Source organism: Carassius gibelio, chromosome B19 (genome assembly GCF_023724105.1).
Source record: "Carassius gibelio isolate Cgi1373 ecotype wild population from Czech Republic chromosome B19, carGib1.2-hapl.c, whole genome shotgun sequence".
Classification (NCBI taxonomy): Eukaryota; Metazoa; Chordata; class Actinopteri; order Cypriniformes; family Cyprinidae; genus Carassius; species Carassius gibelio.
The window spans coordinates 31,501,299-31,529,140 of NC_068414.1; the positions used below are offsets into that span (position 1 = coordinate 31,501,299).

The 27,842-nt window shown below is 34.8% G+C and overlaps 1 protein-coding gene across 2 annotated transcripts in view; it reads left to right on the top strand.

Annotated features, from left to right (window-relative positions):
- Positions 1 to 27,842, top strand: part of LOC127979502 (junction plakoglobin) — a 65,634-nt gene that overhangs the window by 22,520 nt on the left and 15,272 nt on the right. Inside the window, exons 1-9 of one of the 2 annotated variants that reach the window (XM_052585013.1) lie at positions 8,939 to 9,146; positions 12,252 to 12,289; positions 13,215 to 13,352; positions 17,141 to 17,394; positions 18,613 to 18,851; positions 21,478 to 21,679; positions 21,771 to 21,915; positions 23,139 to 23,242; positions 26,743 to 27,081. In XM_052585013.1, the coding sequence (XP_052440973.1) occupies positions 12,277 to 12,289; positions 13,215 to 13,352; positions 17,141 to 17,394; positions 18,613 to 18,851; positions 21,478 to 21,679; positions 21,771 to 21,915; positions 23,139 to 23,242; positions 26,743 to 27,081 (1,434 nt within the window). In that variant the 5' untranslated portion in view covers positions 8,939 to 9,146; positions 12,252 to 12,276. Of the gene's footprint in view, positions 1 to 8,938; positions 9,147 to 12,251; positions 12,290 to 13,214; positions 13,353 to 17,140; positions 17,395 to 18,612; positions 18,852 to 21,477; positions 21,680 to 21,770; positions 21,916 to 23,138; positions 23,243 to 26,742; positions 27,082 to 27,842 lie in introns of those variants that run through there. The other variant, XM_052585012.1, reaches the window with a different exon arrangement.

Here is a 27,842-nt window from a genome sequence, read left to right on the forward strand (position 1 = left end):
CTACCATAAATTTATTATTTTACAAATGTAGACAGACATTCACATCTGAAAAACAGGTCAATTATTTCACTTGGAGAATATCGGTTTGGCTCATCGGCAGAAATATTCATATCGGCCGATACCGATAATGGTCATTTTAAGCTTTTATCGGCCGATACCGATATTGTGCCGATATTATCGTGCATCCCTAATTTTGATGTATATAATACAGAAAAATAAACAATATTTTTTGTTGCATAATTTGACAATTAAAGCTGTATTAGAAACAATGCAATATATATATATATTTGCATTGTATTTCTTAATTATTTGTTCTCACATCACATCAAAAACATACACTAAGTTTTATAAACATTTATTTTTGCTAATAATTGTTTGTTGTAGTAGGATTGATGGTGCAACTATTGCTATTAGATTAGTCTAAGTTAGATTTTACTGATGTGAAGATTACATTTTTTTGTAATGACTTTGTGCTTATTTATTTTAAGTTATAAACAATAAAAGCATGATAAGCAAGGCAGGTTTAATGTGCCTTTCATATTTAAAGTTTAGGTTTAAGCTATAAGTTTAATTTGGACTTTTACTCTCTATTTACAAGAAATAAATAAATGTAAATGTGGTCTCTGATCTGAGATGATGAACATCAGAGCGCTGAACATCACAGCACTGAAATGGCCCTAATTAAAGCTGTTAATGATCTCAGATCTACAAAAGTGGACTGGCCTCTCAGGCACACGGTTTTTAATTGGTTTAGATCCTATCAGTTCAGCAGAAAGTTCTTTGTTACCTCTTAAGAGCACTGACTAATTAAAACTGATATACAGTTGCATTTAAAGTCCCTCAAGCAATGTTTAGCATTCTTACAACATTTAGCGAAAAAAAAAAATAGAAATAAAAGCCATCAAGATAAACCTTTAAAGTTTGAATGTTAGGCTGCCTTAATGTCAGAATCTCTTTCTATAGCCTGTTTGTAAATAAGGAATATAATGTTTAAAGGAATATTTCACCTAAAAATCTAATTAGTTGAAACCCTTTGGCCATCCAAGATTTGAACAGATTTGGAGAAATTTAGCATTACATTCCTCTGCAGTGAATGGGTGCCGTCAGAATGAGGGTCCGAACAGCTGATAAAAACATCACAAAAATCCACATCCATTATGTCAATTACATCTTATGAAGTGAAAAGCTGTGTGTTTGGAAGAATCAAATCCAGCATTAAGGCATTTTCATTTTAAACCTTCACTTCTGGTCAAAATATCAGTCCATAATGGATAATAAATAACACATCCTCTAGTGAAAAAGCTTTTGTCCTCTCACATCAAAATCCACAGACATATTTGTTTAGAATTGTGTTTTGGACTGTTTTCACTTGTAAACGGTGCTTGATCTGTGCACATGTTTCTCCTGATTCAGACTTTTCATGAATAGAGGAGGCCTATTTTAGCTGGAAGCAACAACTGAGTTAAAACATGTTAATGATGGATTTGTTTCTTACAAGCATGCATCTTTTCACTTTTTTTATGACTGGAGTGGTGTGGATTTCTTGTGGATTATTGGGATGTTTTTATCAGCTGTTTGGACTCTTGTTCTGATGGCACCCATTCACTACAGAGGATCCATTGGGTGAGCAAGTGAAGGAATGCTAAATTTCTCCAAATCTGTTGAAGGGTGAAGAAACAAACTCATCTACATCTTGAATGGCCTGAGGATGCGTACATTTTCAGCTATTTTTTGGGTGAACTACTCCATTAACAGAAATAATAGGTGACGTGGAAGCACTGATCATTTGTACTCGCAGACAGTCGGATCAGTAGGTTCCTTAGTCTGAGAAAATGTTTATAAAGTGCATAAAAGGTATATTCTGTTCCAATTAATGTTGAACTATATTTTTTTAGGAATCTTTTCTTGTACTTCGACCATGGCAAATCAAATGCCTTCCTGCAGAGCATATTTCTCAACTAAATTGGATTCATATCCAGAACCCAATATCCCATTTTAATGTTTTAGTTCAGCAAAGTACATTTCTGCAGTTAATATCAGCAAAACCCTGAACATGATCGAGTTGAAAATGACTAGATATTGTAGCAGCAAGAAAAGAGAATGATCTCTAACAGGGAAAACTGAACTGTGATTAATGGCGCTCAAAGGCTTCGAGTTCTTCCTGTGAAATTCAGTAGATAATCATTGAGATGATCCAGTATGTCTTGTATTTAAGAACAAGGAACATCCCTTGGCGTTTTCTCTTGTGTCCCTTCCCTGCTATTGAATTACAGTGATGTTGTATTTCCCCCCTGCTGGAAATGTAATGCTCCCGCTGTGGGTCAGTCGCTAAGGGTTTAAGGTCCTGTTACATCCATGTGGTGGAAACGTGAGTGATAATCTTTATGCGACACTTTGTACTGGCTCTCTGCTGAAAGCCATAGGGGTTATATTCTGCACTTTTGTATCATTTCATTTCATGTAATTGGTCTTGTAATGGGTCTCATTCACTAAAACTGCACATGGGATTCAAATTTGCTCTTATTCTTGTTCAGTCTAAGAAAAGTCTGTAAAAATAGGACCCTGTGTAGAATTTGTTTGAATTTTTGAGGGAAATGTAATATTTTATTCAAGTATTAAATTGCTAAAAAGTGACAGTGAAGACATTTATAATGTGTGTATATATATATATATATATATATATATATATATATATATATATATATATATATATATATATATATATATACACAAAATATTTTTTAATAAATTATTAACAGCACAACTGTTTTCAACATTATTAATAATCAGAAATGTTTCTTGAGCAGTGAATCAGCATATTAGAATTAATTAAGCTTTAAATCCTTTTAAAATATATTAAAAGAGAAAACATTTATTTTAAGCTGTTACAGTATTTCACAATATTAAACATTTTCTGTATTTTTGATCAAAGATCAAAGCATATATAAATTCACACTATATATATTGTGTATATGAGATAAAAAGTGGGAATTGTGAGAAACTACCCTTTCTTATTGAATCAGAATCAGAATGAGCTTTATTGCCAGGTGTGTTTACACATACGAGGAATTTGTTTTCAGGATGGAAGCTCCGCAGTACAACAGAATGACAGCGACAGAACAAAAAAGCATATAATAAACGAACAGAAAAATACAAAAAATACAAATAAGTAGGTAAGGGATGACAAACTACTATCTATCTGTCTACAGTTAAATTATGAAACTCTTCTGAGCAGCTGATTGGTTTACTTAAATCTGGTTGCTTCATCCAAACATTTGTTTGTTTCTATCTACTGTATGTAACCTGTTTATTCCTGACTTCTATCAAATCAGTTAATTGTAGTGTGCCATGGGATTTCGCTAACCCTCCGCCTTCCCCAGCTCCACCTGCCTAGATCTGCTCGGGGGAATCTCCCTACTTTCCTTGCAGCAGTCTGAATTCAAGTCACTGTTTCATATATTCCATGCTTACTGATAAATGCTGGTAAAATTCATTCCAAAGAGTTGTCATGATTGAACTATGAATAGATATGCGTACATATATGTACGTGTTTGTCAGTTTGCTTCTAACAAGCAAGTCGTAAGTAGTTCACGTGCACCAGATGAGCATCGTCTCTTCTTATTTGCAACTGCACTATTTTGCACTGCACTTGATAGCCTATATTGTATTGGTTGGTATGTAAATTAGTTGTTGCATCTGTGTTCTTTAATTTACACCTCGTCAGAAATTCCACGCCCATCGGTGCTGTTTCGTTATTGTGTTCTCGCGCACATTTTCCCTGTTTAGTAAACCTGGTGCATAGTTTGATATTAAAGCCCCATGACTGTTGTTGAATGACCTGATAATGTAGATTTATTTCAGTAAATGTTCTGTGTGAACTGTAAAGCCAGCTTTCCACAGCGCATACTAGAACATGTCTCCATATTGAGCTATTTTAGCTTAAAAGAGCAAAGAAAATCGAGTTTTTCTATCATATATACCCTTTAAATTGGTTTAGAATCTAATATGAGCGAATCATCTTTATCACGATTATATAATGCTTTCTAATGGCTGGTGTAACTGCATTAGTGTGTGGATGTTTTCTTAGGTGTCCTATAACTCTATCAGAATGTTTTCCACTGTAACTTTAGACCAAAACCTCACTGCATTTACGCTGAGTTTTTATCCCAGCAGATGTTCGATAACACCGCCAGGCAACTCAGCTCTTGGAATAAATGTATACGTAACCGTGTATCGGTCACTGCATCTTTAGTCGTAACAGTCATTCGTGGTTGGCGTTTCTCTCGACTTCCTGTCTAAGTGTTGGAGCGCGGAGTGCAGGTGACTTTGTAATTCAAGTCCTGGCGTGAGGTGACTCACGGTATCATCAGCTGCGCTCCAGGAGTCTGGCAAAACCTCGCTGGCTCCTGCAGATCCTCCTGCCAAGCTCCTGTCGTGAATTCAATTTTCTCAGTCCTGCTGAGAAGCTGAAAATATGTGAACGTGTACAGATGTTTCTATCGGCATGGCTCTGTCAAACTGAGAGGCTCTTGAACACAAACCTGCATTTAATTATCATTTAACAAGGGCTTTTCTTCTAAAGCAACTTGCTATGCACTAATTGAAAGGACAATTTGTTTAGCCTCTGGCTTTGCAATCAGCATGAAAACAAAATTGACCATATTTACTTGCTTAATGCATCTTGTTGTGAATGATTCATTGGTGCAAAATATACCAAAGTAAACAGTGTTGGTCTTTGCACTCTTTCATCAAAATGCATTAATAACATCATGAATGCATGCTTTTTTCAGAAACCTCTTTTCATGATCCAGTCAATCCATGATGGATAATATCAAGCCCCATCACGCATTTTTTTACTCGTTCATACATTGATGCAAGTGTGTTGTGAACACCATTTGTGACCCTGGAGCACAAAACCAGTCTGAAGTCACTGGGGTATATTTGTAGCAATAGCCAAAAAACATAGTTTGGGTCAAAATTATAGATTTTTCTTTTATGCAAAAAATCATTAGGATATTCTGTAAAGATCATGTTCCATGAAGATACTTTGTAAATTTCCTGCCATAAATATATACAAACTTAATTTTTGATTAGTAATATGCATAGCTAAGAATGAATTTTTAATGAATTCAAAGGTGATTTTCTCAATATTTCGATTTTTCTGGACCCTCGAATTCCAGATATCAAATAATTGTATCTCGGCCAAATATTGTCAGATCCTAATAAACTATACATCACGTGAAATCTTATTTATTCAGTTTTCAGATTATGTATAAAACAAATACAACACAAATAAAATAAAATAGAATAAAATAAACTACCACAATGTACGAACAAAGAACAGATACTGTCAGCACTGCTTATTGCAAGTATCAATATGACATACTAACACCATGTAAAAATCATTGAGACAATATTTATCAGAAAAGTAGTAGAAATGGTAATATTGTGAAATATTATTACAGTTTAAAATAACTGTTTCCTGTTGTTATACATTTTTAAATACGATTGGCTACATTTATTATTAATAATTCAATTTTTAGTTAACAACAAAGACACTGATTCAGTTGATGTTTAAGCAGTCCCAGACGTCAACTTCTGGTCAACCACTCATCAGCAACTGACAAGGCAATTAGATTGCTTATATATGTTTTTTATTCTTTGGAGTAGTGCACTAGTCATCTTGGCAGCCGAATGATTTGTTTGATTTTGCAGATGTGTTGCGCATCATTAGAACATGCATTAAAGTTTGACATTTGCTGCTACATGTAATGAATTGTATCTTATGGTTAAATCCTCACACACACACATTCACAAGACATACTCTCGCTGGCGGACTCTCAAATACAAATCCGTCTTGACACTCGTATATTAAACATGAAGTACAGCAGTGTGTCTCCAGAAGTCATACAGACGCTGACAGGTCTGCTGCTGCTGCAGTGTTCAGTGGCGAGTGTCCTAAATACAGCAAAGACCCTTGTGTGTGTGTGTGTGTGTGTGTGTGTGTGTGTGTGTGTCGATCACAGGTAGCTATTGTAACACCAGAACAATGGCGACAGTGTAAACAGGTAGTGTCTGATGTACAAAACAGACTGAGATCTCCTCGAAGCATTAATCATCATCAGAGATGTCGTCTTCTGCAGGAAGTGAGTCATGGAGAAAGAGATATATTACACTGACTCGGACAGACCTTGGCCTTCTTCAGGACAATGGTCAAAAAATAGAGACTTCCTGTCTTTTCCTCATAGCTCTTTTATTTTAGACCTTTCCACTGCAGTTTGTCTCTCACATCCAGAGAAAACATTGTCTCACAGTCTCTTTAAAGCCTACCTTCTATATTTTTCCTTTTTAAAGTATTTAATTTTGTTAAAAATACTAAATATGCAGATACAGTCTATTTATATTCAGGCATGTGATCTGCCAAATACAAAAAAAAAAAAGAGAAAGAAAACCTGTTTTCCCCTCATTTAGTATGCCTTTATAATAATAATCATAATAACAATAATAATAGTAATAATAATAATAATAATGATTTATTATTAGGGGTTCAAGCATGTCGTGCTGAAACCCTTTTGTAATTGCAAAGATTATTATTATTATTATTTATAATAATAAATTAAATAAGTAGAATATATGACTATAACATAATAAAGTATGCATAAAACATATTATTATTACAATGTTTATCAACAACAACAATTATTATTTTAATTTTACAGTAATAACACTATTATTTCAACAGTAATTTATATATTTATTTATTAGTTTAGTTTTTAAAATGTAAAGATTAATTATTTACAAATTATTATTATTATTATTAGTGTTATTTCAAATTATAAAACATAAATCAATAAAATATAGTATTTACTATGTATAATAATAATAATAATAATAATAATAATAATAATTTAATTTTACAGGAAAAAACCTAATATTTGAATACCTATATTCTTTGTTTTCAAACGTTAGATGTTAGTTTTTATTTTGTTAGAAAAACTGCAGGGAGCCTTTAACACAAACCTCATGTTGGATAATATGCAAAGCCATATTTATACAAGGAAAACATATTTTCATGAGTAATTCATAATGTTTAATAGTTTTAGTTTTTTTGCATCCTGACTATCAATGGCTGTTTGTTCAGCCAATAGCAGGCGTGTTCAAGAAACCTGTTTGCAATCATTTTAATAAAAAATATATTCATTTTCTTCCCATTTCCAAAGACATCACACATTTTAAGTTTTAGTTTTCTTCGAGATTTGATGTCAGGAATTTGTCATTTTTAACGAAGTCAGCACTCAAGTAAATGACTCTGCTGTCACTAATAAATTACTGTTCAGAAACGCTTCTGAATGATTTTTATTAGATAAGCTGCGAATTTACTCTCGACAAAGACATGCCTATAAAGTCACTCTATATGCATATTCACAAAATCTGCGTCACTTAACTCTAAATTAGAAGTTTCAGCCTGGCCGAGAGCCTTTAGAAATGAAATGTCAGTACTGTATGTTCTGATTAGTATGATTTTGAAGAGTTGGAGAGCATTTTTGTTCACATCCCTGAATTTTAAACCATAGTTGGGACCCTGTATGCAACATCTCATTTTTGAGATGAAAGCACTCAAGTGTAATTTTCTTCTTTGGTGCTGCCGTCCTGATCACATGTGCAAAGCTCAGTATTCTGTGTCTGCATTCATCAGCAAGATATTATAAGAATAGTTTCTGTCACTTCTATCATCATTTACTCACCCCTTTGTTGTTCCAAACAGTGTGACTTTCTTTTTTCTTTGCAAGTACAAAAAGAAAACATTCATGCCGCTTTATTACATCCAACCCAAAAGATACTCAACCTTAGAGCATGTTTGTTTCTTCATCAGAACAGATTTGGAGTAATGTAGCATTCCGTCACTTGCTCAGCACTGGATGCTCTGCAGTGAATGGGTGCCGTCAGAATGAGAGTCCAAACAGCTGATAAAAACATCGATCCACATTTCTCCAGTCCTTCAGTGAATGTCTTGTGAAGCAAAAAGCTGTGTGTTTGTAAGAAACAACGTTAAACGAGTCACCTATACATGAATACACAAGTCGTCTTGTTTGAATCAGGGGAGCAATACCACAGATCAAGCACCATTTACACGCATTGTTGGTGGATTTTTACTTGAGAAAGTGTTCTGCATCAAAGACTCAATTGTGCCCAGAACCCAAATTTAAAATGCCTTATTGATGGATTTCTTACAAACACACAGCTTTTAACTTGGATTACTTGTGGGTTTTTATGATGTTTTTATCAGCTGTTTGGACTCTCATTCTGGCGGCACCCATTCACTGCAGAGGAGCCATTAGTGAGCAAGTGATGTAATGCTAAATTACTCCATATCCGTTCAGATGAAGAAACAACATCTTAGATAGACTGAGGGTGAGTTCATCTCCATTTTTGGATGAACTATTCCTTTAAAGTCTTCTGAAACTTTTTTTTTTTTTTAGGAAGCTTATGTCATTGTAAAGTAACTTTCATATCAAACTGACACAAGCTGCCATCAACGATGTCTAACCTTCACATCGAATTTTTAATTTTTGGATGAACTCTGCCTATTAAGCATGGTAATGTGATGTAAAAATGAGGAAGGCACAATACACACATCGTCTTAAGCCTTGTTAACCCAGAAAACTTTTTTTAATTAATCAGTGCATGCATAATTAATGGGTGTTTAATGCCTAGTAGGCTAAATGTTTTTCCAGTGTCGTTGCTGCTCATCATTTGAGGACATCTTCCCATTTTCATCAGTTTTAAGGTGTTTTTTGACTGCTGTATGACTCTGTGTGTGTGTGGGTTTGTGTGTTGGTGTCTAGCTGTATGTTGATGTGATTAATGAGAGAGGAAAATGCAGGGCACGTGGTGTGATAACAGCAGTTAGCAAATCCCCATATGCTGTATGGAACTGAGGGACAGCAGCAAACTGTACTCATACTGGGATGTTTTATAAAGAGAAGCTGAAGACGAGAAAAGGGCAGGAGCGAGATATTGGAGAGAATACTAAACAGAGGTTCCTTTTAAAGCTGGATTCCATTTAAATCCAAATGGAAGGAAGCAAAAAAAAGAACAAATAAGATCTTGTAAGATGTGGAACCGTGAGGAAGTAGTTCAAAGAGGTAAAATGGATTAGTCACTGCTTTTGTGAAAGAAATTGTGTCTTTTCTTGTTTCATTTTTGATGATACGCTCTTGCAAGTGTTTTTATATTCTTATTGAAATTCAGCTCCTAGTCTTCCTTTCCACATCACTAATACAAGAGAGAGCATCTGATTTTACTTTGAGTTATTTTGGTGCATTAGGAAATGAAGATATTGACAGTCGGAAATCAAAATGTTCTTTCTTTCACACAGTTTTTATTTTTTATGAAGGTCAAGAAGTCATCATAAAAGTCAATGAATTGTAACTGCTGGAAAAAGTATATACTGGCTTCTATAATGCATTATCTTTGGTGGTATTTTATCTGGGGATTGAAAGAAAACTGCTATGAATGACAGATAATTTTAATAATTCATTATATTTATATATTTTTAATTATATTTTCGCTGTTAATTTTGGTGTTGTTCATGTAGAAACTATATCTGATTTAATAGTAAATATTATAATTAAACAATACATTTTATTTTAATATTTGTATTTTTATTAATAAACATTATATATTTTTAATAATTTATCACAGTTGGATCCAGTGTTATTATTGTAAGACTACATGCTTAAATAAATAGTATAATTATATAGTGAATGTAATATTTTAATTTTACTACATCATATTATTGAAATATTTTAAGGAATTAAGAATTGTTATATATTTTTTAAATGATATGATGAGTTATATTCAGTGTTATTAAAGCAAAAGCTTTATGCTGTAATAGTAAATGTTATGATATGATGGTGTAATTAATGTCAAAATGATATAGTAGATGTTGCAATCAATACATTTTATTTAAAAAAATTAAATGCTTTTTTAATATTTAGTTATTTTCAGTGTTATTAATGTAAAATGGATGCTTTAACAAATATTACTTTTTGATATATTTATTTAAATAAATAAAATTCATAATTTATTAATAATCACTATTAGCATGCTATTATATTAATATAAGAATTGTATCTTTTAAATAATAATTAAAATATTGTATTTTATTTTCATAAATATTTATTTTATTTTATTTTATTCAACAGCGCAATCTTGGAGATGCATTCCAGCTTTAAATGGGGATCAAACCCTCCTGGTATTAAAGGGGTCATATGATGTTAATATAGTTTTTACGAAGCTCATCGGTCTGAAAAGTGAGGTGCGCTCTGATTGGCCAGTGCTTCATTGGCCTCAAGCGTGTGACAGAAATGTTAAGCCCCTTGCTGTACTGTGATGCGTGTCCAGGTCAGAACTCCGGCGCTACAAGACAAAAACAATAAAACTCATTACAAACAAGCCATTTGTTACATCATCCCTTCACAGTGTTCATTGCTCCCTACTCCCTGAGCAGAAGTTTACTTCACTTCGTAACATTCATTCCTGGATTTGCACTGTGCAACATCTTCACACACGGTCAAGTGTGATATCATATACCTCTGTAAATAAATACAATTTAAATTCATGTCTCACACACTTAACTGCACTTTGAATGGAACATACATGTTTGCTTCGAACTGGAATCATGGGGGAATATCATGTGATGTCAACTTTGCAGTGCACTTACGTTCAAATAGAACAATCGTCCAAAGCCATAAGAGAAACATACAAAATGTGCAGAACAGGGGCTCATGAGGACTGGAATTGAGAACCGGTGCTCTACACTGTTCAAAACTCGCGTTTGAATCATCAGTGGCAAATCCTTTACATAAGTAAACGTACTTACAGACTGTGAGTCAGAACAGTCGGCATTGTAGTCTTCTCTCCCAGGACCAGGAACAGTCCTCTGTAGCCGCACTGGGTTGTACATTAAAATTAACTCAAATCATATATAGGGAGTTTTAATAATTAATCAGGAATAGGATTAATATATATATATCTCATATGACAGTTACATTAAAATTATTCAAGATGAAAAATAGGTCAATTGTATATATCAATAACTCATTACAAGGCACTGTAATTTACTCATTAATATGTCAATATCCCATTCTTCATATCAATTAAAGTGATATCTCTTACTGTGAATTACCGCAAATCAAACAGTGGTTTGTCCAGCAAACGGCCGTAATATTAACTTATCAACTTTCAATAAAGTTATCACTTCTTATAATTCCAGGAAAAATGGTTTATGGCCATGAAACCATTCTACTGTCTTTATAAAATTTAGATTACTGAAAAGTAACAAGCTCTGTAGCTAAGATCAAAAACAGCAAGAACAAAGTTTACGCCTTTTTTGTTTTGCTTGAACATTCTTGTGGCGTTATGCAAATCTTCCCACATCGTGAGGTAGACATGTGGGGGCGTGTTTAAACGAGACGTTTCGGGGGTGGGGCGTGGACAAGTCTTACAATTTATAAAGAAAATCTCTTTGGATTTGAGACTTTAGTCTTTGCTACTTTACAGATTTTCTTTATTCACCAAGAGCTTGTAACACTCCAAAGAGAAAGGAAAACTTGAAATCGCATCATATGACCCCTTTAATAGTTTAGGTTCAGATTTGTTAAGAAATATAATATTGCAAAAGCATGGATACAGAACTTCTTCTCACTGTTTGTTTGCAAGGCTGGTGACATTCTTGTGAACGTGTCTTTCGTGACTTTTTCTTTCTGAAATGAATGTTGAGTGTTAAGTTCACGGCTCAGAGGCTTTTTTGCTGCTGAAGTGGGGTCAGATGAAGGTGTCGTGTTTATTCATCATGCCTCGCACCTCCAGTCATATCTCTGCCTGTAGTCTGTGCTATTTATAGTCATGAAGGATGCAGACATTAAAAACAGAAACCTTCACTGAAAAGACTCTCGAGACTCTCAGTCCTTGGGAATATAAACTGTAAACTGTAGGTCCCATCGACCTGCTCAGAACTACAAATGAAGCTTTGAATTTCCACTTTGGGGAAGCTACTATGATTTGTGCGATCGTTCTATGCAGTAGTTTTATAAATAGCATTGCCTGCTCACTATTTTTAAGTCCCAGTGGTGCTTTTCGCTCTAAACTGGTGCATGCTGTCACTTCACATTGCAGATCACTGCATTCATACTGCATCCCTCCTGTTCTCTATGCAGTCTAAGTCTTCTCTCTGTGTTTTACCACAGGTTGAATTAAGGCTGGACAGTGGTGATGTCACTGCAAAGTAAGTTTAATCTTTTAAGGATCGCTAAGTTTCATGTTTTCAAATGTTCTTTTCATCAATTTTCTTAAATGTACATTTTTTGTTATATTGGATATGATAAACAGATATAAACTGGCATGAAGATACAATAAAATCCAAACATCTGAGTCCAGCGTTGCCATTTAATGTGGATTCATATTAATACAAATTAATAAATGATATTAACAGCAGAAAAAATTAAGAGAATAAAATTAGCATAAAACTCAATGTCACAGCATTTCATTCAGTCCTCCTTTATATTTTAATAAGAGCAACACATGAGCTGCATGTGAATTTCTTTTTTCAGGTCAATGTCAATAGTTTGCTTATTAGTTTTATATTAATGTTGTAATTTAATTTAATGTGTGTTTATATATATATATATATATATATATATAAATATAAATACACATTAAATTTAAACAATTTTATTTAACAATAATTATTATTTTTATTATGGTTAATATTATTATTAACAATTCATGTAGCCTTTAATTGCATAATTTAATAATATATTCGATAATTATATAATAATTGCAAATTATATATATATATATATATATATATATATATATATATATATATATATATATATATATTAGTATGCCAAAACCCAGATTCGAACCCCATCTACACCAATACAGCTAATGACACCTGGAGTTTCTTTTGTAGTGTTGACTAGCCAAATCACACATTTGTGGGTGGAGCAAGTGTAAATAGCCTCTGCCAACAAGACGGGCTATTTGCACTTAATGTAAATAGACACTCTGGAAAATATACGATGCTAAAATCCCACAAATTTGAATTAGCTAATTATTTTTAGTGAAACACATCTGCTGACTCTATTTGAAATGAAGCGCTAAGCCTTTGTCAAATATTGACTAATATTGCTGCTCATCTCCTGCAGTGAGTGAGGCAGAGGGCGCTGTGAAGGTGGAGGAGTGGCAGCAGACGTTTTACGCCCCAGACTCGGGCATTCAGTCGGGAGCCACCACCATTCGAGATGAGGACAGCGTCAGTGCCAGCGCTGGCGAGAACGCCACAGGTAATGCGTGCTCTCCAAAGGTCTCCATCCGCCTCTCCGCAACATTTTGATGAATTATATGACCCGAGGATCTCCGAAATTTCACATTCGAGTCAGTGGCATGTAGCCCTTCCACAAGGGCTGTGTCGTTTCACTGGACTTGTGCAACATTCAGAATGTGTGTGTGTTTTTTGGGGGGGGGTTGCTTTCTTAGACATAAAAAGTACACAGTCTATGTAAGGATATGCATTAAAGAGATAGTCACCCAAAAATGAACATTTGTTGTTAATTTGTTCACCCTCAGGCCTTCCAAGATATATTTGACTTTCTTTCTGCTATTGAACAGTACAGATTTTAAGTTGAAACTGTGGTCCCTGGCAGGGCCATTGCTAGTGGGGTGAAAGGTGCTGATGATTATAGGGGCCCACAGCTGAAGGAGGTCCCCCGGCAATCTCAATCAACTGGCTGAGGTCAGCCTAAAAAGACGATGAGGACAGTTAACGGGCAACTGCTTCCCATCATCACGAAAGCTTATCATTTTCATGTGATTTACCTCTTCTTGCTCTTGTACTGACAAATATATACAAAGTATGTCAAAATACCCATCTTGGAAAGCATTTTGAGTAGTTGAGCAGTTTGAAAAACTGTCGGATATGTCTTAAAGCTGCGGTAGGGAACTTTTGACGCTCTAGCGGTTAATAAACAGAACTGCTTGCGTCTTGCGGAAGAACATCGTAGCCGGAACTACTTCTCTCTGTTTATGTCTATGAAGAATCACAAAGGTACTGGGTTACTCCGCCGCGGTACCCCCGAAGCAATCTAAAATAGTCCGAGTATAAACACTTATTATAGGTGCACCCTAGTGATTCAGGGTAAGCTAAAAACACGGTTTGGAAAATGGATTCATACTCACTTATTATATACATTTTGTACATTTTGAACACATAAAAAAGTTACGGACCGCAGCTCTGATTGGTTGTTTCTCACCGGGAGCGGATTAATTTCTGCAAATGACAATAGGACACTGGGAGGAGCCAGAGGAGCTTGATTTTTTCACAGATTATCTGTCTCATATTCTACTGTCAGGACATAATTACAGGTTTCACAAATATGTAAAAAATACATTTTTACAAAAGTTACCTACTGCAGCTTTAAGTAAAAGTAAGCAGTTGAGAAAGAAATCGGTTGAGTATCATTATATTGGATGCATTGTCTCTTAAAGTGACCGCGCCTAATTTACTGTCTGCTGTCGGTGTCCTTAATGTTAATTCAAGAAAATGAAAGAAAGAAAATCATGCACTGCTCTTGACTGAATTACTTTATAGTTTTAACAAGAATTAATCCAGTCAAACCAAAAATTATTCTGACACCAGATATAATTTTTTATATTATTTTACTAGTGGGTGCAGGGCACTATAGTTTAACGAAAGTGAGTATAGCAAAATAAAGTAAACGGTGGCGTATTATACCCAAAAATTCTTCATACAGTGGTGGACTACCAGTAAAATGTATTTAAAAAAAATTAAAATACATTTTGACAAAATATTATTCAAACACTTTGACCTGACCATGTTTTGCCTTTGTTTGAGAGTCAAAAAAGCATATACGGGCAACACAAAATGAAAACCTGTGGCTCCTGATGATATAATGAGGTCTTATGAAGCAAAACAATCAGTCTGCAAGAAACTGAACATCATTTACAACATTATTATCTGTAACCCAGAGTCCCTGGCAAATGGTCTGGAGTCAGTTCGCAAACAAATCATTCTTTTGAATCAGTTCTTTGAACCAGTTCACCGAATCAGACTGAAGCATGTGCAGCAAAGATCTACAAGTAACTTGATCAAAACTCACTTTCGGACGCCTGACAGTCATTCTGACTTGAAATTAGCCAAAATACCAGCGTATATGATCCTATGATGCTGATTTTATGCTTTTTCCTCCAACAATCTGAACTGAGGAAACAATTTGGTTTGTTCACTTTATGTGCTTTATACATCTAAAGCATCCACTTATTGGTTGCTTTAATATAATTGCGTGTACGTGATGTCATTGCATGATTACATAAACAAATTACTGAATTGAACAAGTTCATAGAAGTAAAGTTTCCGAAAGAGTTTCACTATTTTCCTGTGGCTCTGGATTACAGGTAATAATGCTGTGAATAGTGCTCAGTTTCTTGCGTTATAAGATCCAAATATATATCGTCAGGAGACACAGGTTTTAATTTGGTGTTCCCTGTCCTTTTTTTATTCTTAAAAACCAATAGCCATTGAATTGCATTATTTGAATCATCAAGAACACGTTTACAGCTAAAAATCTTCTTTACTGTTTAACTCCAGAAAAAGGTCACCTACATCTTTGATGGACTGATGGTGAGTAAACTAACAGCAAATATTCATTTTTGGGTGAACTTTCCCTTTATTGCTTTCATCTCTACGAGATGCATATTAAATGTACCTGTGGTTTTCTCATTATTCGTTGTTGTCATGGTGCATGTCGTCACTTGTAAATATCTGGGGATTTTAAAATAGATTCTTCACTATGGCAGCATGTGTGCTTGCATAGTTTGGAAGAGAGCTGCAAATTTATTGTCCTCCCAGAGCCAGTGACATTTAGAAACTCATCCAAACACTCAGTTCAGTAGGTTCACTTTTTATGGTTCGAACATTATTGCTATCACAACAGAACCTCCGCAGACCCCTTTCAGACGCTCGCGATGCTTCCAGCATGGATTGCACTTTATTCGGAGAGTCACAGGCGCGCTGCCATTATTCCCACCTCTGGTTCTCTGGTGTCAATCTATTCTGTTATTAAATGTGCCCTTAACCACGTCTGTACTGCATCACTCTACAAAATATAGTGTGATGCAATGTGTGTTATAATATTATGGCATACGAAATCTAATTGGACAAGCCACGTTTGAGCTCCTATAGATGGTAAAATAGCCAATTAGTGCACACCTGTGACGGCACATTGATTCTAGATTAATTCACCAAGTCTGCAAAATTAGGTACAGTCAGTTATTGTCAGAAGAAGCAATTAATAATAATAATAATAATAATAATATATTAATCAGTGAAAGAAGTGATAAAGGTAATATTTTAATAAAAATAATAGCATTATTATTATTATTTATTATTATTTGTATTACTATGTGAAGCCGAAGTGTGATACAGAAAGTCCCAAAAATTGTAGCACTGATTCGGAAACATAATAATAATAATAATAATAATAATAATAATAATAATAATAATAATAATAATAATAATAATAATAATAATAATAATAATAATAATAAATTGATTGGTGGGGGAAGTGATAAATGTAATATTTTAAATACAATTATAACATGATTATTATAATTGCTTTTATTATTATTATGTGAAGCTGGAGCGTATTTCTGAGCCACACTGTTGCACTTAGTGTCATAGAAATAGCACACTTCACATTTAAGATATTTTACAAATATTTTAAATGTTAAACACCTCATAAAAATGTTGTCATTATTTATATAGCACTTTGTATAATTTAGATTGCTTCAAAGCAGCTTCACAGTGTTAAATAGCAAAGTAAAAGAATCAGTTATGCAGACTTTATTATGGTTTCATTAAACACTCTCAGTTTGCCTCAGCTATAAAGCAGCTCTGCAGATAGTACTTGTGCTGCTCAGTTCAAGTTGTTTCTCAATAGAATCAGTGCTGTCGAACCAATGATATTACTGAGTAATAAGTGTTAAAATGACTGTAATGCATCACCTGGAGGGGCTTGTTGGTTTAATACGCCTCTTTATCTTCATCTGTGCTCAGATCTGGAGGCTCAGTACAGTCTAACCCGAGCTCAGCGAGTGCGTGCGGCCATGTTCCCCGAGACGCTGGTGGAGGGAGAGACGGCGCTCAGCGCACACAGCAATCCAGACCAGCCCACCAATGTGCAGAGACTGGCCGAGCCCTCGCAGCTCCTCAAAACAGCCATCGTCCATCTCATCAACTATCAGGATGATGCTGAGCTGGCCACCCGCGCCGTTCCAGAGCTCACCAAACTGCTGGCCGACGAGGACCAGGTACAATAACAGATGAGGGAATGAAAATATTCATACAGTTATCCCACTGAGCCAAGAACTGTGATAAAACAGTACAGTTCTGCAAAATCTGCACCTTTTGTTATGTTGGTATCCCACTTGAGCTGATATCTTAAATGATCTGGAGTAAGACAGTCAGAGATTCATGTTTTGTATTACTAGCTGTCTTTTTCAGAGAATTAAAAGGGGAGTGCATGTGATAGTATGAGTTGAATATTTCCATAATCTTTCCAAATAATCTCACAGGATGAACTAGAAATGTAAAAGGGGGGAAATAAAGGTGAAATAAAGGACTGAAATGTGCTACGATATGATGTGAAAAACAAGTTTAAGATTTGATCTATTTTCCAAGTTAAATTACTGGCTGCCGAGCGCATGCAACCATTGAAAGTCTAAAAACATTTAGAAACCATATTTCTCCATTTTTCTATTCACGCCGTGTGAATAGTTTTGCATATTTTTGCATGTTTTTGCATATTAACACTTTACAGTTTCTTCTTTCGAGAACACATTTTCCAGTTTTATATACATTGAGCAATTTTAATACTGTGATGAGTCATTAGTCGTGGAATTTGGTTCCTTAAAGGAACAGTTCACCCAAAAATTATTATTTTCTGAACATTTACTCACCCCAAGGCCATCTGAGATGTAGATCAGTTTGTTTCTTGGAGAGATTAGGAGAAATGTAGCATCACATCACTTACTCACCAATGGATCCTCTGGAGTGAATGGGTGCCGTCAGAATGAGAGTCCAAACAGTTGATAAAAACATCACATTAATCCACACCACTCCATTCCATCAATTCACATATTTTGAAGCAGACGCATGTAAGAAACAAAAATCCATCATTAAGACATTTTTTTTTATATTATTTTAAACTGTTGCTTGTGGGCTAAATATATGAGTCATCTACCCATAATATTGCTTTCTCGACTCTCATTCCAACGGCACCCATTCACTACAAAGGATCCGTTTTCTGATGTATTGCTAAATTTCTCCAAATCTGTTCCCAAAAAGAAACAAACTCATTTACATAATGGATAGCCTGAAGCTAAGTACTTATTTTTAGCAAATGTAAAATTTTAGGTGAACTGTTCCTTTAAATAAACTGCTTATGATTAGACGGATACATCTGAATACCAGACTTGCTGAACATAAAGTTTTTTTTTGACGTGCAAGATTTTCTTTTACTGTTGCAGGTGGTGGTAAACAAGGCAGCACTGATTGTGAACCAGCTTACGCGGAAGGAGGCGTCTCGCCGTGTGCTCATGCAGTCTCCTCAGATGGTGTCGGCTGTGGTGAGGGCCATGCAGAACACCGGAGACCTGGAGACGGCACGCTGCGCTGCCAGCGTCCTGCACAGCCTCTCCCACCAGCGCGAGGGACTGCTGGCCATCTTCAAATCAGGCGGCATCCCTGCACTAGTGCGCATGCTCAGGTCAGTGTGTGCCTGAGGATTTAACTCATGGTGTTTTACTTCTTTAATGTGATACATTTACATGCCAGCCAGAATATAAGAAAAAAAATTTGGATTTGGATTTTGTTATATTTCAGTTAACGTATATATTTATACATTGAGCATTTATATATATATATATATATATATATATATATATATATATATATATATATATATATATATATATATATATATATATATATACATTGAGCAAATGTAATAGACATTAAAAAAATTTTAACTGTAACTTCTTTATTGTTTCAAGTGTATTATTTTAGGTTGAATTGGCTGTATAATATAATGTAAAGACAAAATAATATAATTGATTTTAATGTATATATATATATATATATATATATATATATATATATATATATATATATATATATATAAAACAAAATACCAAATATATAATAAATGTCATTAATATAACAAATATATTAAATCAATTATATTATTATTTATTTAAAATTTTAAGTAATTTTAAATTTAAGTAATCTTGAATAAATACATAAAATAAAGATTTTATAGAAATAAATTAGAAATGTTTCAAAAATAAAAAGATATGTATATATATATATTTGTAATGCAATGACAGATACACAAATATATAATGTGTATATTGTTTCATATTAATAAATGATTAAATAAATATTCTTATAAGAAAACAGTATTTGTAAAACATTGAAATGGACTATTTCAACAAGATCTGTGCTTTACACATCTACGTCATAAAAATCGATGTTTGGTCCAAATAATGTTTTCATGTAAAATGATAAAAGCCATCTCAGAGAACTGAATATCAAAGGCTAATAAATATCACGTTTTTATCTCTGAAAAGGCAGATACCCAGTGTTGACTTCTGTATCTGTGATATTAGATAAATGATGAACGACAGATACCTTGCCGGTCTAATGCTTTCATGTTTTAATTAGTCCCTTGACTGTACATGGACAGACAAATGGTTTCGTTTGAATAGTGGCAAACGTTTGATGGACGCTCGCAGTTCCTTTGAGAGCCCTTAGACGGACCATGCATCACCAAAACCAGCTCTAACCAGCTTGGACCGGCATAGAAACTCACGCTGGTTTTAAGACGGTCAGCAGGGAAGTCATAATCCTTCCGCTTCGGGTTTGGTCAACCTGTCGTGTATTAAGCTTGGTGAGCGTGCTTAGGTCTTCTCTGGTTGTGGTGCACATTCATTTGCATTTCCTTCATCTCCTAACCTCTGGTGCATTTTGATGAATGCTGTGACTGAACAATGCTAAAGCAGGACAGTGTGTACTTTTTCTGTATATGAAACTAAGTGTCCACTAGACTGCAGTGAGGGCTATAGCAGAGCTGTATTTTACAGATATATTTGGACTCTGATGGGAAATTAGCTTTGTCAGAAAGCCCATTTGCAGCAGATGTTGAGATAATAGAGTAGAGCAGGATCTTTACGACCATGCATCCAGGGCCGCCGCAACTTTGACAGGGTATCACCATATTAAGTTACAGCGACAGTCTGCTCGCTGCAGTCTGTGGCTAAATGTCTTGCTCAAGGATGATATCTTAAAGGTTGCTGCATGCGACTGCTTTGATTAAAGGTGGTGTGTGTGGTGTGTAATTTTTCTGGTGTGAAGACACTCTTTTATGATGTAGATTAATATGCACAGACGACTGGAAGCAAGCCATTTGTAGACTGGTTTTTCTGTAGCTCTGGGAAAACATTGCTGTTTGTGCATCTTGATAACTGATGGCAGGTCTGTGTGTTTTTCTCTAAGCTGTATTTGAGCTGTACCTGTAAAAGGAAATGTAAACAATAAATAATATAGTACTTTTCGCTTCAAACTGAGGTCTGGGATACTGTGGAAAGAATATTGACAGATGCATTTTAATGGTATGAAATCAAAAGCAACAATTAAGTTGTTATTGAAGTTTATTATATTAAAATATCTATAATAACATAACAACTATATATGACAATATATTTATAATGTATTGTAATAATAAATTTATTATTTACATAATATTTAATCATTGATAATAATCAAAATTCTGTTAATATTAATGTTCATGAAAATGAAAATTGTTAATTTGTGTTTTATTATATAATCTATAATAATAGCTTTAATAACAATGCTTAATTTTGATATTTCATTTTAAATAATAAGCCATTTTCATTTATTTTATTAGTTAATAAATAATATTATTAATCAGCATAGTTGTAATAATAATAATAATAATGTTCATCTCTCTTTCCCTTAATCAGAAATATTTAGTAAAAAATGAAAAATAGGAAGTATACATGTGTTATGTATTATTAATAATGTACTATTAATAATTTTCATCTTTTGCTCCTTCATGTTTTGAAGAACTTCAAGAACTGTTTTTTTGCCTTTCACTTTTTTTTTTGCAAAAAATACATAATTCACTTTTTTAACCCTTTTAAGCAAACGCTACTTAATTAACTTAGTAGACAGTAAATATTTTACAGATCACATTTTAATAACAAGTTTTTCAGCTACATATGATAGGAAAGCTAATGAAAGCTTCATCATGGTGGTTCGGGGTGTTAAAATCTGTCGAATTTAGAAAAATGGTATAAATCCTCTTTCTTCAGTTCCCCTATGGAGTCAGTGCTGTTCTACGCCATCACCACGTTACACAACCTGTTACTGCACCAGGAGGGAGCCAAGATGGCGGTGCGTCTGGCCGATGGACTGCAAAGGATGGTCCCTCTTCTGAAAAAAACCAACCCCAAGTTCCTGGCCATCACCACAGACTGTCTGCAGCTGCTGTCTTACGGCAATCAGGAGAGCAAGGTGTCATATCATCTCCAGCCTCAGAGACAGAGAGAGTGCTTGCATAGAGGATATTTTACCCTTAATCTGTGTGCTTTTTCTCTTTTCACAGTTGATCATCCTGGCAAATGGTGGGCCAGAAAGCTTGGTGTTCATTATGAGAAACCACAACTATGAGAAGCTCCTGTGGACCACCAGCAGAGTCCTGAAGGTGCTTTCTGTCTGTCCAAGCAACAAGCCGGCTATTGTTGACGCTGGTGAGTGAATGTGTGTCTTACATTCTTCTTATAACGCTCTTTTCCCCTTTTTTTTTCTTAGACCCTAGAGGAATATTCTTATCTCTTTTTCTTTCATTCCCAAGTACTGTTCTCTTGGGAGTGTTTGTATAATTTCTCTTTAATATCGCAATCTCCTTCTCATTTTGCCTGGGTTCTTTGTCTGAGGATGTTGGGAGCTTTTTGCCTTTTTTTCCCCCACTTCTAATGAATGTATTTGCCTTAACTTTATTAATTATTTCTGCGATTGCTACAGAGGATTTTCATTTGTTTGTCACGTGACAATTCTATAAACCATTCTAATAATATATTTTGTATCATTATAAATGTCTTTAATGCCTTGCTGAATAAGAGCATTATTAAAAAAAAAAACAACAACATAGTTTTGAAAAAATCTTTGAATGCAAATCGATGGATGATTCAGCTTTCTGGGCTTCTTTGCGCAGCATGGCCAGAAATCATTAGAAAATTGCTGTAGCTTTTCTTTTTATTACTGTACCATGACTAATATTTTCCGGTTTTTATGACTGTGAAAGACAGTGGAGAGTACCACATTTTTGGAGGAGAGAAGGAAAATGGGATTGGGACACATTATAAAACCAAGTTGAATCTGCATCATGAACACCATGACTCGACATTTCAACAGCACGTGTGTTAAACCCAACAACACATGAATTAGCCATTGAACTCAACTCAAGTAGATTTTCCATTCAAACTAATATTACAGGAGCTGTAATGTAAAAACCCACTTTTATCAAACACACCTGTCAGGACCGCTTCGCAGCAGTCATTCGATATACAACGACAAAGGTTGCAGGGCTAAAATATCTCGCTCTTTCATGCCTGCCAGAGCTGTTCTCAGAAAAGTCTTCACAGTTATGGCGTCTTCCCATATGAGGTATGCCCGTCTTGAGAAAGCGCTTAGGATCTGGTAGTTACAACACTGGATGAGAGGCAGTTTTCAAGGATGTCTCCTAATCTCCTCCCCTCTTTTATCTTCCTAAGCCATGTGGCTTTTAGTTTATCTGCACAGACTCCAAAAGACATTTCTCTCCCTTTGGCAGACAATGGCTAATCCATGGAGAAATACAGCCTTCTTCTTTTTAGAGCAGGTTGTGTAGCTGGATAGTTCTGTCCTTTCTTCTTTTTTTTGTGGCTGTGTCCGATAAATATGGACTCTAAGCCTTTTTCTCTCCATTTGGCAGGAGGTATGCAGGCTCTCGGCCAACATCTCACAGGTTCGAGTCAGCGCCTGACACAGAACTGCCTGTGGACCCTGAGGAACCTCTCTGATGCTGCGACCAAGCAGGTAAAACAGGCTCTTTCAGTCTGTAGACCATATGTTGTTAAATGGTGCAGTGTACTTAAAGGGACAGTCCACCCAAAAAACTAAAATCTACTGTTTGTTCACTCACCCTCAGGTCATCCAAGACTTTTTTCCTTCAGTAGAACAGTAAAGCAGATTTAGTTACACTTTATTTTAAGGTGTCCTTGTTACAGTGTTAGTATGCATTTAAGTACTGAGTAATATTAATTAACCATGGTTAGGTATATGGCTTAGGGTTACATGCATGTAATAATGCATAATTTAATAGTAAGCACATGTAATGTGTAACAAGGACACCTTAAAATAAAGTGTCACTGCATATTTTTAGCTGACACCGTGGTCCTTGGTGATTCATAATAATCCAAGTGGTTGGTTCTTGAGAATAAAAAAGCATGTCAAGGAGCACAAAATGAATACCAATGGCTCCTGATGATATCTTGAGGTCTTATGAAGCGAAATGATCGGTTGGTGCAAGAAACTAAAAAATGATCAAAAACCGCAGAGTGATGCAAGGTTTGCAAAAGAATCATTCTGTTGAACAGGTTATTTTTAATGGACCATTTGAGCCAGCTCACCAAACTGAACCATCTAAAACTGTTTGTTACAAAACAAAAAACAAAAAAATCACTTTTGGAAGCCTTACAGTCACTCTGACTCGAAATGAGCCAAAATACTGTTGTATATGATCATATGATGCTGATTTGTGCACTCCAGTTCCTCCAAAATCACTGAACTTAGGAAACAGATCAGACTCGAACTGAAGACCAAAAAAGTCACTTATATGAGCATGTGTGAACCCAGCACTTGAATAAAATGCCAAAATGAAAGTTGTTATGGTTTTTCTTTGTTTGGGTTTGAAAAAAACACGAAGGTGAATAATTAATGACAAAATTAATTATTCACTATTCTAATTCTATTCTTTAAAAAATTCTACCTTTCTAATCTTTTTGTATTCTATTTTCTTTTAATTAATTATGCAATTGTATGTGTGTGTGTGTGTGTGTGTGTGTGTGTGTGTGTGTGTGTATGTGTAAAGACCTCTAACACAAGCTTGCTCTATTCTTTTTTTAATTCTATCTGTTTTCTTTTTATTTATTATATTATTTAAAATCCCATGCTACGTGTACTGTGTTAACCTAACTGAGATTTGTTATAGCACTTATATATCATTTCTCTTTTTGTTGTTTTTGATTGCTTCCACTGTCTTCATCTGTAAGTCGCTTTGGATAAAAGCATCTGCTAAATGAATAAATGTAAATGTAAAATTAATTTTTGGTTGAAAAGAAAGAAAGCCTGGCAAACACCCAGAAAACACCCCGAACATTCCATTAACTGCCTAGCAACTGCCCAGAGCATCCTAGCAACCACCCAAAAGTTGCTTTTGAAAGAAAAGGCTGTTAGCTGTTTTGTGTTCTACCTTGTTAGTGTTTTTAAGCAAATTGTCCTCTAGAGAAAATGAGTCAATCATGATTCTATACTGAATGTGATTGTGAAATGGCTTTATAAAGCAGATAATTAGAATATTTGCTTACAAATGAAATAACATTAGCATTTTCAGGATTGCATTCAGTTATTAAATGTGCAGTCAGAGCTTGAAAGCCACCGAACAGCTTTCGTGCAGACTGACAGTTTTTCCTCTGTACTTCCTAAAGCTTTTATAGTTCAGGCGACTTGTGGTTTTCATAATTGTTCCTCACCTCCACACAATTTGTCCCTCATCACTGCTACTCAGAATTCAGTGGCCCAGAAAATGCACAATTAATGATATACAGGTTATCATTTTCGCCCTTATTATTAAATTTGAGGAACAAAAGCAACTATTAGCGGCCGTGTCTCCTTCTGCTCCCACCGAAAGTGAGCAGAATTTAAATGTGTTGAGCATCTGTCTGTCTCTAATCTTCCACAAACTCACGTTCTGTCTTATCTCGTTCTTTCACTGCCTCTCCTCTTTCATTTGTTTCTTATCTCAGTCTCCTCCTCTTCGATCATGTCTTTCATTTGTGATAATTAGCAGCTATGACTGTCTGATTCTTGATGTATTGTGTTTTTATGTTCATCTTTTGCACTGTCACTGATCATTCATGATGTATTAAAAAGATTAATGAGAAAGGAATATTCTGGGTTCAGTACAAGTTTAACTCAGACGACCCATAACCTCAAAAATTATTCCACGTGTCCCTCTTTTTCTTTAAAATCTGGCTCATTGAGAGGCTCTTGCAATGAATGTGAATAAAGCTAGTTTGTACACATTGAAATATTCAGTGTTTTAATAGTATAGCCACACAATGTAAACAAAAACGATGTTAACAGAGAAAAAAATTAATACTTTTATTGGTGCATTAAATTAATCAAAAGTGAAGACTTATAATGCTACAGCATATATATTTCTAAATAAATGCTGTTTTTTTCATAGAATCTTCTAGAAAATTACCTTTTTTTCACAAAATATCAAAACAGTATATCAGAATGATTTCTAAAGGATCATGTGACACTGAAGACTTGGAGTAATGATGATGAAAATTCAGCTTTGCATAACAGAAATAAATTATAATAATCTTAAATTATATTCAAATAGAAAACTGTTATTTTAAATTATAATAATATTTCACAGTATTTAAAAATAAAACATGTTACTTTCTTAAATATTAACTGAAATAAAATAAAATATAAGAAACACAAACTTTGTTTTCAACTAAAACCGCATTTCTTATTTTTATTTAGTACTAAAATAATTAAAACTAAAACTGAAATAAAACAAATCTAAAAACTATGTGGAAAATTCATAAATAAGAATTCATAAATGATCAAAACTAATAAGTTTAGATATTATTTTTGTTATTTAGTTATAACAAAAAATAACTACTATGAAAAACTACAATGAAAATTGAAAACACAAAAAAACTATATATATATATAAAACTATATCTTTCTATCTATCTATCTATCTATATATATATATATATATATATATATATATATATATATATATTAGGGGTGCTCCGATCACGATCGGCCGATCGTTATGCGCATCTCGTCAGTAAAGCCGGTTATCTAATCAGCGATTAATTCCATCAGGTGCGTGATTTCTCATAGAGCAGCTGTTACTACACAGAGCCGTTGTTAATAGAGAAGATGCGCAAATCACGTTAATTTTCAGCGTTTATTGGCGCATCTTCTCAGTTAACAACGGCTCTGTGTAGTAACAGCTGCTCTATGTGAAATCACGCACCTGATGGAATTAACCGCTGATTAGATAACCGGCTTTACTGACGAGATGCGCATTAACGATCGGCCGATCGTGATCGGAGCACCCCTAATATATATATATATATATATATATATATATATATATATATATATATATATATATATATCGTTTTTTTGTGTGTTTTCCATTTTCATTGTAGTTTTTTATAGTAGTTATTTTGAAAATGGATAATACAATAATATACCAAACCCCTTCTTATTTTCCCTCCACACAGGAAGGTCTGGATGGTCTCCTGCAGATCTTAGTGAGTCAGCTGGGTTCAGATGACGTGAACATGTTGACCTGTGCTACTGGCATCCTGTCAAACCTCACCTGCAACAACGCACGCAACAAGGCCCTGGTCACCCAGAGCGGAGGGGTGGAGGCGCTCATTCACGCCGTGCTGCGGGCCGGAGAGAAGGAGGACGTGGCTGAGCCGGCCGTCTGCGCCCTGCGTCACCTCACGAGCCGCCACCCCGACGCAGAGCTGGCCCAGAATGCAGTGCGTCTGCACTACGGCATCCCCGCCATCACCAAGCTCTTGGGCCAGCCGCACTATTGGCCTGTGGTGAAGGTCTGTATGTGTTATTGTTTTGTGTGTGTGTCTGAAGAGCTTCCAGTTTGAAAGTCCTCTCCGCCGTTTAAATGTAAAGGTCAGATTTGAGTCGTCTGGGGGCAGTTCTTGCGCGTCTTTGATGTGGAAGTACGCTGAGAATTGCCTCTCGCGTTAAGCTGATTTGCTGCCGGATCTTAGTCATTGAGCGGCACTCCTACGCTCCTCTGGGGCTTCAGCCTAATTTTGAGGACACTAGCTGGAACAATAAAAGAGCCCTCGAGCACCATATGTGAGAAGCTGCTGCCATACACAGACTGAGAGCTGTAAATCCTTGTAGCAGGACGCCTGAAATAATTTGGTGTTAAATAGAAATAAAATGATAATGGCATAGAGGTGAGGAAGTAAGGACAAAGTAAGAAGGGACAGTCACACTGATAGCTTTTTGGTAGTAAAAAGTCATCAGGAGTCAATGATTTTTAAGGAGAGTTGAGCAAGGCCTATTTGTTATGCAATAAAGTTTAGTAGAACCTAAATTTGTGCAAATATTATATGGCTCTACCAATGGTGTGCTTTTGGAGAGAGACTCTCCGTATCAAAGCCAGTGTTGACGGGGGGAGGGTTCAGGCAGGCATTATATATATTTATTTATTTAATAAAAAAAAAATCAGTTTTAGTTCATTTTAATTATTTATTTTTAATGAATTATTCTAATTAATGATTTAGTGATGCATCAGACAAAATAAAAAATTCTAAATGTTATCCTAGCAACTAAATCAATT